Source organism: Typopeltis vanoorti, chromosome 4 (assembly GCF_054136105.1).
Source record: "Typopeltis vanoorti isolate ZY-2024b chromosome 4, IOZ_Tvanoo_1.0, whole genome shotgun sequence".
Taxonomy (NCBI): domain Eukaryota; kingdom Metazoa; phylum Arthropoda; class Arachnida; order Uropygi; family Thelyphonidae; genus Typopeltis; species Typopeltis vanoorti.
In genome coordinates this window covers 20,745,870-20,759,759 of record NC_143552.1, presented here as the reverse complement: position 1 = coordinate 20,759,759, position 13,890 = coordinate 20,745,870, and the positions used below count along the sequence as shown (strand labels likewise).

General features: G+C 37.1%; 1 protein-coding gene across 1 annotated transcript in view; it reads right to left on the bottom strand.

Annotated features, from left to right (window-relative positions):
• The window catches only part of LOC150107152 (uncharacterized), an 868,219-nt gene that overhangs the window by 480,109 nt on the left and 374,220 nt on the right, over positions 1-13,890 (bottom strand). Inside the window, exon 4 of the mRNA XM_090391665.1 lies at positions 84-119. Coding sequence (XP_090247791.1) covers positions 84-119 — 36 coding nt within the window. The remainder of the gene's footprint in view (positions 1-83; positions 120-13,890) is intronic.

Sequence of the window (13,890 nt, the reverse complement as noted above, 5' to 3'; positions counted from 1 at the left end):
CTAACGGCGCCACCGTAGTCATGAAAGTAAGGTAAGAATGGTCGGATTCTTGGAAATGAGGAAATATGAAAGATTCTACTTACCATATACCCTCGGCCGGAACTTGAATGACTGCTTGCCTGAAATAAAAAAAAGAAGAAAGAAACTTCATAAAAAAAGGCTGAAACATATATTTATTTATTTAAACATTTATTTATTTAATTATTGAAAGGGTGCCATAGAGGGCGAGAGAGATTAAAAAAAAAAAAAAAACTTGACCTGAGAGACATAAATGAGGATGATTCAAATTAATCATTTCACAATTTAAAAGAAAACTAGACTAACTAAATCAATGAATTATAGAGAGATATATATCAACGTGAAAAACAGAGCACCAATTCTAGATACAAAGAAATCCGTTATACCAGAGTTTACAATGTTCAGTTGTATCAATAAACCTTAGTGAACAATCAACTTCTTTCCTTTATTGATACAACTGAACATCCATCAATATCGTCACTTTATAAAGTTGGTGTGGGAGGTATGCATAATACAGTAGCGAACAAATTAATACGAACACTCATATTTTAAAGAAAAATTTAATTTCGCAAGAAAATAAGTACAAAAATTAAACTCTTTAACTTTACCTAATAATTTATATGCTCGTCTGTTCCTAATAAGTTCACGAATTCGCTTAGGCATCGACTCTTCCAACGTAGAACAGATTATTCTTATTTCTGCACCTCGAAACCATACTTTTATAATGGATTGTATTAAGTTATCATTTGTATCATAGTTTAATTTTCCAAGTCTGTTTTACACTATGGCCCACTCATTTTCTATTGGGTTAAGGTCAACCCAATGGTGACCAATGAAGCAATTGGATGTTGTGATTTTTGAGGAACTCTTTCACTTTTTTTTCCTTTTAAGTGTGACATGGAGCAAGATGCTGTTGAAAGATGAGTTCTTTGTCTTTCTGGATCTGTGGGACTACTCTTTTCTCCAATATTTTTACGTATTGTTCACTTTTCATCATATTCTCAACAGACCAAAAATTCTGGATCATTATGTGTAAAACAGACCCAGAACATCTTTTTAGCTGGGTGTTTAGGAGCTTGTTGAAAGTGGGCAGGAGAAGTCTTCTTCTGATTTGTGAACATAGGTTACTCACACTCCCTGGACAAAGAAATGGCTTTCATCTGAGAATATGACCTTCTTCCACTTCTAAACAGTACAATCTCTTTTGCCCACTGGAGCCTCTTTTTCTGAACAGCCTTCGTCAACGTTATTTCTTTTTTGGTCTGTGAGCAGTTCTGCCTGCTTCCAACAATCTTCGATGGACTGTCATGTCAGAAACATTAATCTCACTAGCTGCCAAGTCTATAGCAGACAATCTTGGATTCATTTTGCTTTTCCTAACTAGTAAACCATCTTGAGTAAGTGGTGTTTTCCTTTTTCGCTCACATTTTCCTTTTCTGTCAAGAAAAGGTCTCCCTAAACCTCTTTAAAATCACATTAACAGTACCCAAACCAACACCACACTCATTGACATTTTGTTATTAAAAAACATGCGCTATTAAAAACACACACAACACTATTAAGAAACATCGCAGAGACAGTTTAAAATAGTGAACTGAAACAAAAAACCACCGAAAACTTGACGAAAATTCAGCTCGTTTGGATTAATTTGTTCGCTACTGTACTTGCTCTTCATGGAATACAAAGTTCCGATAATGCTTCCACTATATATCACTACAAAAATTACCGTATGGTTCATGTCACATAATTTTACAATGCCATTTATTTAATGCGACTATTTTCATGAATACATTCAAAGGAATAATTGAAGGAACCCCTTCCTGCATGAAAATTATAGTAAAAAGAAAGAAATTACGGATTTGTAAAACTGTGACAGCTGAAGTAGTAAGCACGCAAAATATACCTTCTGATGAGCTTCTGTTCAGCTGCATACACAGCTCAGAGTGAACGTGTTAATTAGTAGAGAGCCCATAACTGAAGTGTCAGTAGCGTGCGCATGATAGATTATGACGGAGTATTCCTACTCTTCATGCAGAAAACATTTTAATACATGTAAGGTGTGGGCGATTTCTTCCTGTCTCTCCAACGTGCAACATAACTAGGAAATACAAGAAAGGGGGGGGGGGGATACAAGGAAGATTGATGTAGAGGTGCAGTATATGAGCCCCGTAATGGAACGTAGAACTTAGTTCTTCATTGTGTAAGGTGCATCGCTGTACATTGATTGCCAATAAATATTGGAATAGTTGTGATTTATTAAGTACTGCAAGATCGAATTAGTGTTTTGTTGAATGATAACCAACGAAACTTATTCCAGCAGTTTGTCAAATTATGACAAAGGTTCAAAAACTAACTGCTGAATTAAAATGCAGCCAACTTGAGTTGGCTGCATTTTAATGTTAACATTTCGTTAACATTAAAATATATAATATTAACATTGTCGTTAACATTTCTTGTTAACGACAATGAATTCTAGTTTTCTTACGTCGTAGTGAGAAGGGTTCATTTATTCAGCTTCTTAATCCCACCTCCCCCTCCTACATCATCAGAGGCACTATTTCCATATCATGTGCTTATGTTCATATGCCCAATGCTTCTGAAAATAGTGGTATATGAATAGTTCACTATCAAGCTTTGCATCATGTAATAACGATGTCCCAAAAGCTCATCAATCAAGATAAATGTTAGATAACCCGTATTTACAACAACAAAACTATATCTATCTAAATACTTTGCTTCTTTTAACTTTCTTTTAAGCTTCTTAGTCACGGTAAGCAGTAACATAAGTGATGAGTGGTATTTAAAGTATGATAGATTAGTTCAGTTCACACCAAAAGCCACTGTGAGGAACAAGATTATGGAAATAAGCAAAGCACGCAGTAAGGTTGCAGGTACTTGTGTTGCGATTTTATTAGAAGGAACAAACTGGAAAAACTTGGGGCCCAAAAATATAAAACAGGGTTAAACACAAACCAAACTGACCATTTATGAAATGCCTAGAGCAGATTAATTACAGCAGTACGTGCTATAATTAAGCAAGTATTCATCTTTCACCATCCTTCTAATAATTTGAAGCTTTTCTTCACTGGCTATCCTTCCAAACATCAGTTCTCCTCTTTGTAACTCAGACCATAAGCTCGTGTACGTTTTCTTTCTTACAATGGCGCAAAATGACCTCCATGATTTTTACTTTTCCTTTTGATACATGCTTTGGCTGAACATGCAGTGCAAGAAAAAATGCAGTTCTCAAGTGGCTCGAAGGTAACAGGAAAAAAAAACGCACTTAGCCTATTTTAGTTCACGATACTTGTTAAAAAATATAAAAAAATACTATCAACAAATAGCCGCCTGGTTGGCGTATCCACTCTCCAGCCAAAAGGCTGCTGGTTCGAATCCCGCCGTGGGCATGGATGTTTGTGATTGTCTGTGAAAATACTAGTGGTGGCGGTCGGCAGTAGATGGCGTTAGTTGTGGTTGGTGGAAAATAGGTACCCTCCCTCGATGAGTCTTTGGACTCCCTGGAGATGTTACGCAATAATAATAATAATAAAAAAATCCAAAGCTACTTTGAAAGGCCAAATACGAATCTTCTATTCAATGTCAGTCAAGACCACCTGTCTGCCTAGGCTATTTAGGCGCAACTTCTATGCTTTCGTCCGTCACTTATTTCGATGGCACCACCCAAAGAGCCTTCTCATCCAAATATTGCATGGATAACAAGGGCGAATAACGTCCTCTATCGCAAAAACACTTCACTGCATACCCCCCCCCCCCGCCAAGCCTTTCTGGTGAAAGATCGGGGCGGAGGGGGAGGCATGGATACGAATATTAATCCTTAACAGCTTGGACACAACAAGTATTATTGCTGCTGGTATTGCCGCAATTGTGCTCCAGAATTAAACTCATTCTATGCTATCTTTCTCACTTGTATCTAACAGACAACATGGAAATAAGTTTATATACGACAAATCTTCAAAGAGCCTCCAAAAGACCTTGGTTCGATTCCCGTCAGTGACGTGAGGAACCTTTATTATTAAGGTGAGTTAGCTGGTCTCATACGGCGGTAGGCAGTTTTTTTTTTTTCACCCGGAAACTCGGGTGAAAAATAAATAAAATAGGAACAAGATTTTTCGTCCCCCAGAACAAGCAAACCGGCCCTGTACACACAAGGATTACAGTCATTAATATTGCACTTAGGAGATGCAGGAGAGGAGTGACGAACGGGCTGCATTAAATTCGTCGTGAACCCCTCATTAGGAGACTACCCGTCCTAAAGGGATGAATGAGATGAATCAACCAATCAAATCTTGAAAGAGTGTAGGTTGGGTTGTTACAGAAATGCAACTTAGACCATGACACCAATGTACAGGTATTATATCAATTAACTGGGTTTTATGCGTGGAGATCGTGAATGAGTGGAATAGGTTGCCAGAGTCTGGTGTGGGTGCCATAACTGTGAATGAGTTCAAAGCAAAGTATGACAGATACTACGTAAATGTTGGATAGTGCTTGAAGTGATGTTTAGGACCTCCTTCGATGAGTTTAAGGACTCCACGGAGTAAACCATAATAATAATAATAATAATAATAATATTATTATTATTATTAACTGTGTGCATTCTATGGCAGGTCTGTCCGTTTTTGGGGGTGAAAAACGAAAGACAAGTCAGTCAAACATCTAACAATCATCCAACTGGCTCGTCTAAAAATACTCTCAAAAATAATGGAGGTCATCAACACATGGAGGTTAATCAATAAATTGTGATCACCAAAATAGATTTTTCCATACTCGCTTCGCAGCATATCTCGTATTCAACATTACAGAGTGGGGTAGAGGACGTTAATGTTTAATATGAGCGTTTCTAGAAAAATTTTTCCTTCGACAATCTGTTCCTTTACTGAATTCAATCAATTCTTAGCAGGATCAACAGATAGCTGAACAGGCTGTATGCAAATTGACAGTAAATAGTTGTAATTTATAAGTATACTATATTGTAAAGGAAAGTGGAATAATTACACATGGTGTAATCATTCTCACTTCTTTTAAAGAAAAAGATGCTCACTGGAAGCCAAATGTATTCGCAATGACTTGCATTAAGTGATATTCGTCTTTGTATCCTCAGTAATACAGCGTCACTTCCTGATTACTAGGTAAGGCCTTAATCTCGACTACGTGGTCTGCAGGAGTTTCAGGGACGATTGCCTACCTTAGTATGGTCACTATTCTGTACTTCGTCAGAAAAGTTAAATTTTAATAACAGAGGAAAACCTTAGAGATAATTAATGGCAATTCTAGAGAACAAGTAAAAAGAAATAAAACAAATAACCCCTCCAGGGAATCCAAAGACTCATCGAGGGAGGACACCTACTCTATAACTCTCCGTCTCCACCACTCCACTAACCGCAACTACCTTGATTGTCTAAACCAGGGGTCGCCAAACTTCTTTGACCGTCGACCCCCTTCAAGAGTTTCTCGACTTTTTATCGACCCCTCTATTTTACTATTACGTAATTATAATAGGACACGCAAAAAAGATGCTTATGTGAGTTTTTAGATTGTTTATTTCATAGTTAGTGTTTATTGTATGTATAACATAGTATATATTATTATATTACTATTACTATCACTGGTATTGCTAGTGATATTAATATCACTGGTATTACTACCAGCCCTGCTCAACCTCTTCAACATAGAGAAGTTTAGTTCGTGAATGAATAACGATTGAATTATAATATGTATGTTGATGAAGTTTAGAACATTAACGTTCACTTGTATGTCGATGCGCAAAAAAATGAGACTGGGATCGAATACTTGTATCAGTAAATAAGAACAGCGCCCGTGTTGCAATCTCGCTCCCGCCGCACTGGCCGGGCAGGAACCACCAACATCCGTTTGTTGGTAAATACGTCATTTTGGTCTACTTGATTAGCCTCAGTAACTATTTTCATGACCTTGCTCCATCTTACAGGTCCTATTCATGTCACTGTTTCCACGATTCACTCTTAATTGCGTTGTCATTCAGGATGGCGGTAATCCAAGTTAACCGAATTAAATATTACCCGTACAATGGTGTCTTATATTTTTCTATCGACCTCTAACAATGTCATATCGACCCTTGGGGGGGTCGATATCGACTACTTTGACGGCCACTGGTCTAAACCAACACATCTATCGCCCACCAACCACCAGTAGTGCTTTCACAGACAATCACAAACATCCATGCCTACGGAGGGATTCGAACCCGCAGCCTTTTGGCTGGAGAGCGGATATGCTAACCACTCGGTCAACCAATTATGGCTAACCAACCACAAAAAATTAACATTTTACATTATGCAGTGAATGAGAAAGTAGTTTTAAATGCCCAACACAAGTTGAATGAATGAACAACACTTTAATCTCTCTCTCTCTCTCTCACCCAACATGATGAGGCTGAAATCGCTAAGAGAAGAAAATCCAACAACAAAAGTTATTAAAATACCTCTACGGATAACTATAGTACTTAAGTACAGCAATTAGATTTAAGTTTGCCTGACATGACTCCGCATTATCTGCAAACGTCTGAAATATCACCGACAATGTCAGTAATAAGAAAACAGGAAAAAGAAGACGTCATAATAATTTCACGTTTCACTTAACGACAGACAAAATGTTTAAAAATTCGTTCGAAAACATCTTGAGATTAATCAGCGTATTAAATCATTTTTTTCTTTCTTCCAAAAGGACTGCAGAATCAAATAAAACAAGAAAAGCAAAGGAAATGCAACTTTAAGAAATATATTAACTCATTTAACCGTAAAGTCAAAATACATCAATTATCTCATTGAAGAATGATTTTTATTCGCGTAGTATATTTGAATGAAACTTAAAAAATTCCCCAAACCACTATATAGCTGGTAGTAAGGTGTCATTTCAAAATGTATCTGATTTGCAATAAGAGCGCAAATCGAGTGAAATTTATTCCTATTTTGCTAAAGAGAAACATAACAAATCAACTTTTTTTCTTTCTTTTCCCAGCTATAGAATTTTGAGCTATTCGAATAACAAATCTGCACGGCTTTCCGGTTTGATGAGGGAAATACCACAAACTAATTCCGGCTTTACATCTCGACTGATGTTGAGACCCAAATTTTTCCTCTACCAGCAACAGTTCACACCCTCGTCATTTGTACATTTTGGACTGCATCTGAACTGTTGGCCTCTAACCGTTCACTCTCAATCGGTGGCCAAAACGGCTTAAAATATCAAGCTAAATGGTATTTAGTGTGCTGGTGGTAAACTTACGTCAGTTGGAATGTCATATTTAATCTTCTTAGAAACAATTCTGCAATTTATTTTGAGAAACTCGAACGCAAAATTTGATATAATCCAAGGGATGTGTGTGTGTGTACACACACACACACATCCCTTGAATTATATCAAATTTTGTGTGTGTGGGGGGGGGGGGACTACACAAATCAGGACTCCAGCTTTTTCATGCAACTTAATTTTTTTCCTATTAAGGAATACAGTCATGTCAAGCGCTGAAAATTACATTCCATCTAAAGGCTTTTTACGAGCATCCATACAATACAATAGATGAATCCCATGGTGAGACAGGTGGACACACGTTTTTAACATCAAACTGAAGAAATGACACGAACCACGAAGATCGACAAATGATCTTGAGATGGAGCAAATCAACCCCAGAGAACTGATTGAAAAGTAGTCATTCATTATGAAACCATCACCCCCCCCCCCCACACACACACATGAATAACTATTCAACCTTCGAACGGTTATAAAAGTTGAAGAATTTCAGTACAGTGAGTGGAGTAAATGTTACATCAAATGGAACCTTGCTCTATTCTGACCAACCACAAAACATTTTTTCAAGCCATTTCAGGCCTCCAAAATAAGCAGTGTTAGGGGGGGGGGGGTTATACAGAGTGATGAAATTCACCTACCATCCACAGACATTCGCAAAAAAATACGTGCCAGCACACATTCGAACCCGCGGTTAGAAGATCGATATCCATTCGGCCAATTACGCCAGTAAATCCTTGGCATTTGAACTCTACGGCATTATTTCTGTAGTTTTTCCCTTCGTAATAGATAAGTAGAGCTTTAATTCTCTGCCATAATAAAATCTCATAAAACCACGCTCGTTTAAAAGCAAATTCACAGAAAAAAAGGAAAAAAGTTGCAATAAAATATCAATTCAAATCGGATTGCGAAAGTGAAAATGTAAGAGCAGTTCAAACAATAACAAGCTTCCAGGATAATGGTCCGAAATAAAAAATTTAAAAAAATTAGCCACATCTATCAGTCTGATGGAATGCGTAGCAATTATTTTATAATACAAGATGGCACTTACCACACAATATGATCCCTGAGCCACGCTAACAGCACTCGTTCTTCGTCGATGCTGCAGGTGTTTAGCATCGCACAATAGAACAACTTCATTTTTATTTGAAATAATTATAGAGTGGTATTTATTATGAGAATCCGCTTTGATCTGGCTTTTTAACCGGTCGCTTCCATATTTAATGGTAGCCCTAATAGCATTAAATATCTAAAAATAAGATACGATCACTTAGCAACGAGGCAATCTATCCTTTTTCACTGACATTTAATAATTGGCTAGGCAACCTCCAGCTGTCGCTATTAACGTGAGTGATGTAATGGTCTTATTCGGAACAACGGCCCAGCCTGTAGCGTCTCTATTAACGGACAATTAGAGGGAATAGCTTTCAAATGGGTTCCTCACTAAAATGATGAGTCAGCGCTGATAACATCGTGACAAATACCAAGATGTGTAAAGTGATGTTACGAGCTATCCTTTTTTTTTTCCCTCTCTCTTTTTTTTCCCCGAAACTGTTGGCAACCAGACAACCTTCAAGAAATGAGGAGGAGAAAAAAAAAAAAAATGTTGTCTTTCTCTGGGAGTCATGAGATGAGTTGAGCTACAAAATTCAGCTGATGCAAAAATGAAACTGGCGTTTAATTTACATTCACCACAGCAGGAATCAGATAACAGATGCAATATATTACATTTATCAGACGTATTTTTTTCTTTTATGACGAAAACCACAGTGTTAAAGTGCAGATCACGCAAATCGCATTTATCGTGTCGTATATCCAGAGGTGACGGTTTTTTTTTTTTTTTTAATCAACTCAATAATAAAGAATAAATATAGAAAACCTACAGGGAGATTTCAAAATAAGCAGTTGCCACCACTTAATATCATTCGACTATAAAATATGATTCTTTATACGATTAATTATACTGCGTTTGATCATTCAAATTAAAAGGTATGGAATTCCCAACAGTTGACTCTTGAACATCGAAATACTGTTTTGGAATTATAATTTGGAATGCGTAACAAATCCCAAAATAAATTACAGTAATGTAATTGGGAGATTACATAATGTAATCTCCCAATTACATTACTGCCATCAATAGCCAGGGACCCACAGATTACATACAATAACATTGTCATAGGTTCGATACAAAATAAATAACGGAAAAAACTCACGTACAAAGATTATTTAATAGTATAATTTTCGCCTGTGTGTCACAGGCATCTTCAGTACATATTAAGCTCAAATTGTACGTGAGTTTTTTCCGTCATTAAATTTGTATCGATATGTTTACTCACGCTATACCTCTTTTAAAACTTATTGCCACTGGATAATTATATAGTGTGCCAATTTTATATATTAAAAGAAGTGCTCACATCCCAGGTCAGCGGTGGCAGATAGAACTAATTGTAATCTACTACAATTTTTTTCGTATTGCTGACAGAATAAATCAAACCCATATTAAATTAACGGAGTGGGTCATTTCTCCTCTTTGAAGAGTAACTTTAATGGGAAAAGGAAGAAGCGTGATGGAAAGAAAAGGAAAGAGCCTCCAAAAAGAAGGTCGGTGATCTCACAATGGGCGAAGAAATTCATCTCTTACCTAAAGCCAATTACAAACATCCACGCTCAGAACGAGACATGAATCCACAGCTCTTGGCTGGAGAGCGGACCAAGGTTTTTTTTATTTTTTATTTATTTATTTATTTATTATGCTTAACAGTTCAGAGTGGTCACAAAACACAGCACAAGAAGGTGAAAGAACTCTGAATAGATGTACGTCTCGCTATCAGAGAGAGTTGCAAAAGACTTCGAACATTTCATACGGTACTTAAGGATTTAGCAGAAATTTGGGGAAGGTCCTGTTGTATAGGAACGTTTTTTTTTTTCTAATCTGCAGATGATATTTCAGATTCTTGATCTTCCTCCCGTTAAACTCTGTCCAAGAAAAACTGGATTTGAAACTATCAATTCGTGGAAAGGAGGGAGGGGCAAAGATTTGAATTATGTTATTTTATTGAATTCCCTAATGCCGAGACCAACGTATTAAAAGCGTGTAACTGCGTGTGTTCCGCGGGATCTAAAGGATGCCAGTATATTCGATGAAATTCGACAAATGTTAATGGTATAAATAGTCAAATTTTAACGCACTAAAAGCAGCAAAATACACAACGGAATGCTTTGTAAGTTGATACCAAATTATGCTACTGCAAGAACTACATACAAAAGTTTTCAGAATAGCTGATTATCCAAGCAGCGCTGTACTACGTAAGATGAAGTGAAAAGATGAATTTTGACAGCCATACTAGCGGTGATAAACAAAATACTTTGCTTTATCACTACTGGTACGGCAGCTATCAATAGTTACTTGGGAACATTCGCGACTTAGATCAAATTGACGTCGAAAATCTTAAGGAATTCTTTGAAAACAAATTTATGCGTCGATGTGAATTCAGAAGAACGTTCTTGCTTAGAATGTGAACGAGTTATTTGAATAAAGCGTTTCCCCCAAATACATTAGTGTTAAGTAAAGCTACATTTACCGCTTTCTCTATGGCTATGCCTAGTAAAAAAGAAAGATTTTCCTTCCATTCTTTGTTCCAAAATGCGTTATAGATCCGCTAGAAGAAAGTGTATAATAGCGAGTCATTTTCTTCGGTTTTTTGTCGGAATTATTGGAATCGATGTGTACATTTACGGACTTTTTTTCCCCCTACAGCGGAGTCATCAATCATATCCCATCGTTCAATTTCCCACGCAACCAGCAATATGAAATGTTAGGCATCCCTGCTTTCTCTCAACCCCCACTCGCCTCTCGACGTCTTACGGCAAAAGCTATAACAGTCTAAGAAAGTGTATGGTCTCGTCTAGCAAGAATCATCACTTCCTTCAATTATGTCGCTGCCTAAAATTCTAATGGTTCGTAATGCAGTTTGAACGAAATGTTGTTAAGATTACAGCGCCATCTTGAGCGTGCCATCTAGTACTGGATAATATCCGTGCAAACATACGCAGTAACTGAATTTGTATATTACGTATAATAATCTCGTGCCTGTAATTTTCTGCACGTGGATTTATCCAATTCTGCGAAGTACTTAATTTATTTCTTAATTCGATAAAATTTTAATTTCGACCAGCTCGAAGAAATTTCGTTGATAATTTGAAACGTTTATTATACTCACATTACGTAACGTGACATTCTTCCGCTCTTTTATACGAGGAAATAGTAAAAAAAAAGCGAAAATATTTAATTGAAACTTCACTGAAAACAGCTGCGAATCTGATAGCTTACTAGAATCAATCAATCAGCATCGAAAATATCTCAAGAATGGGCCACTATGTAATTCCACTTAATAAAACAAGTTGTGCATGGGCCATCGCTTTTACTTATTTTTCACGAAACGAAAACAGTAAAGCGAAGTGCGTAGAACTACATATTAAACATAAAACTATGTCGGTAAGGAACTTATACTCTAAGACTGCACGCATAGGTCGGGATTTACAAAGAATGAATCTAATATTCTTTTTTGAACAGCTAGAAATTGTAGTTTATAGGAAATACGTCAAGACGAAAGCTGTTCCAGAGAAGAGAATATACAGTAGTAGCATGTTCAGGGGTTTTGCAGTTGAACTATAAATGGATAGAAAAGTTGATGCTCGTATTGTGGTAGGCTTACCAGAAATGTGGATGCTATTCTGTTGAACAGGGACTATGGACTGACAGAAAAAGCAAAAACAAAACCTGCTACCGGCTTTCAGAGCAAAATGTTCCAAGTCAAGATGTCTCACAGAACGAGTACACATTCAAGTTAAATATCAAGCTAACCACTGGTCTAAATTTGAGACAATCCACTGTCTGATTACAGCATCTCTAAGTTCATTGGTTTTCATGTAAACCCGACAAAATATCACAGGACTGCTTCTGACTTAATGCTCGAGATGGCACGCAGCGCGTTTTATTAATTTTGACGAATATTAGCCAGGTCACACTCGGAGGTTTGCTAGGTGGGAATTCAAATGAAAAAGATGACTACGAAGTGGAGCGTACTTAAAAAAGCTTTTCTACTTAACCTGAACAAAGGTTGGAGAAGTTTCAATATGGCGCAATATAAGATGAGGAAGTCTCCCACCCCACAACAGATAGTAGACCGATAGAAGATCCCTACCGTAGGTGGGTTAAGGAATTTTTATCATTATTTAATTTTTGCATTTTATTTATTTTTACATACAGATGGAACTTTTTCAAGCCATCTTCAAAATTCGCTGACATATGTGCTTCCATCCCTTATTTTAATTTTTTTTTTTTTTTTTTTAAGGGATGCCGCATAAGGATAGTGTATGAACCGTACTGTTTTCAATCGGCAATTCATTCTAGCATTATTGGATGTGTACGGGTTTGAATGTCTTCGTGGGAATGGATGTTTGTCACCGTCTTTAGGTGGGCGATGAATTTCATCTTCCGGTGTGAGACCACCCCCCGCTTATTCGACGCCTTGAGGTGGCTTGAAGAAGTTCCAGGTTCGGTCTCTAGAGCAGGATTTCAGGATTATGTAAAAATAACAAAAACAACAGTTTTTAGCCCCGCCACGGGCTAATATAAGTTTACAATCTTTCCTAGGTTGTAATCTCACAAAAACTGAAATTTAAGAGAAAATTCGTGTGTTCAGTGTTAAAAAGGCATAAAACTGTCTATGGCGTCTATTATTATTATTATAGCGGTGTCTCCATGGAGTCAAAAGATTCATCGCAAGAGACCCCTACATTGACACACGATACCTGTCATACTTCTCCTTAAATTCATTCAAAGACGAAGCATTCACAACCCCCTCTGGCAGCGCATTTCACTCATTCAAAACCCTCTAAGCAAAAAATCTAGTCATAACACCCTTGTTAACCACACTCTTGACCAAATTTCTTATGGTCCGATTTCAAGGTAACTAACGTGGCAACGGCATCCAATTTTCTAATGAAGAGTCATAGAAAGATATCAACCAATGCTACTGCGTCCGGGGCTGCAATCCGGGCTCCCGATGATAAATATGCTACGAGGACTCATATTAACATTTTGCAACTCAATATCAACGGTACTCAGAGAAAAATGGATGAACTAAAATACATGCTTTACAAAAACAATATCCATAAAGCTTGTCCACAAGAAAAAAAAAAAATGAACAAAAATCTGAACTCCAGCGTCAAAGGATACACAGTTCTTAGGAAGGATAGAGAGGAAAGAGCAGGTGGCAGGCTTGCTATCCTTTTGAAGATCCCAGAAATCAAATTCAAAAGAAATCACCCTAAATCAATATTTAAATAATAACAGTTCGACGGAATCTCAAGCTGTTGAAATACACCTACCAAACCATTCTATTTCAATCACAAACGTCTACCATCCTGATAATACAAATATTGATACAGATATCATTGAAAAGCTAAGCGAATCTCCAACTGACAACCATTATACTTGGTGACCTAAATGCAAAAAGCCCAACGTGGGGATCCCCCGATTTAGACCATAAAAGTCAACAATTGGAA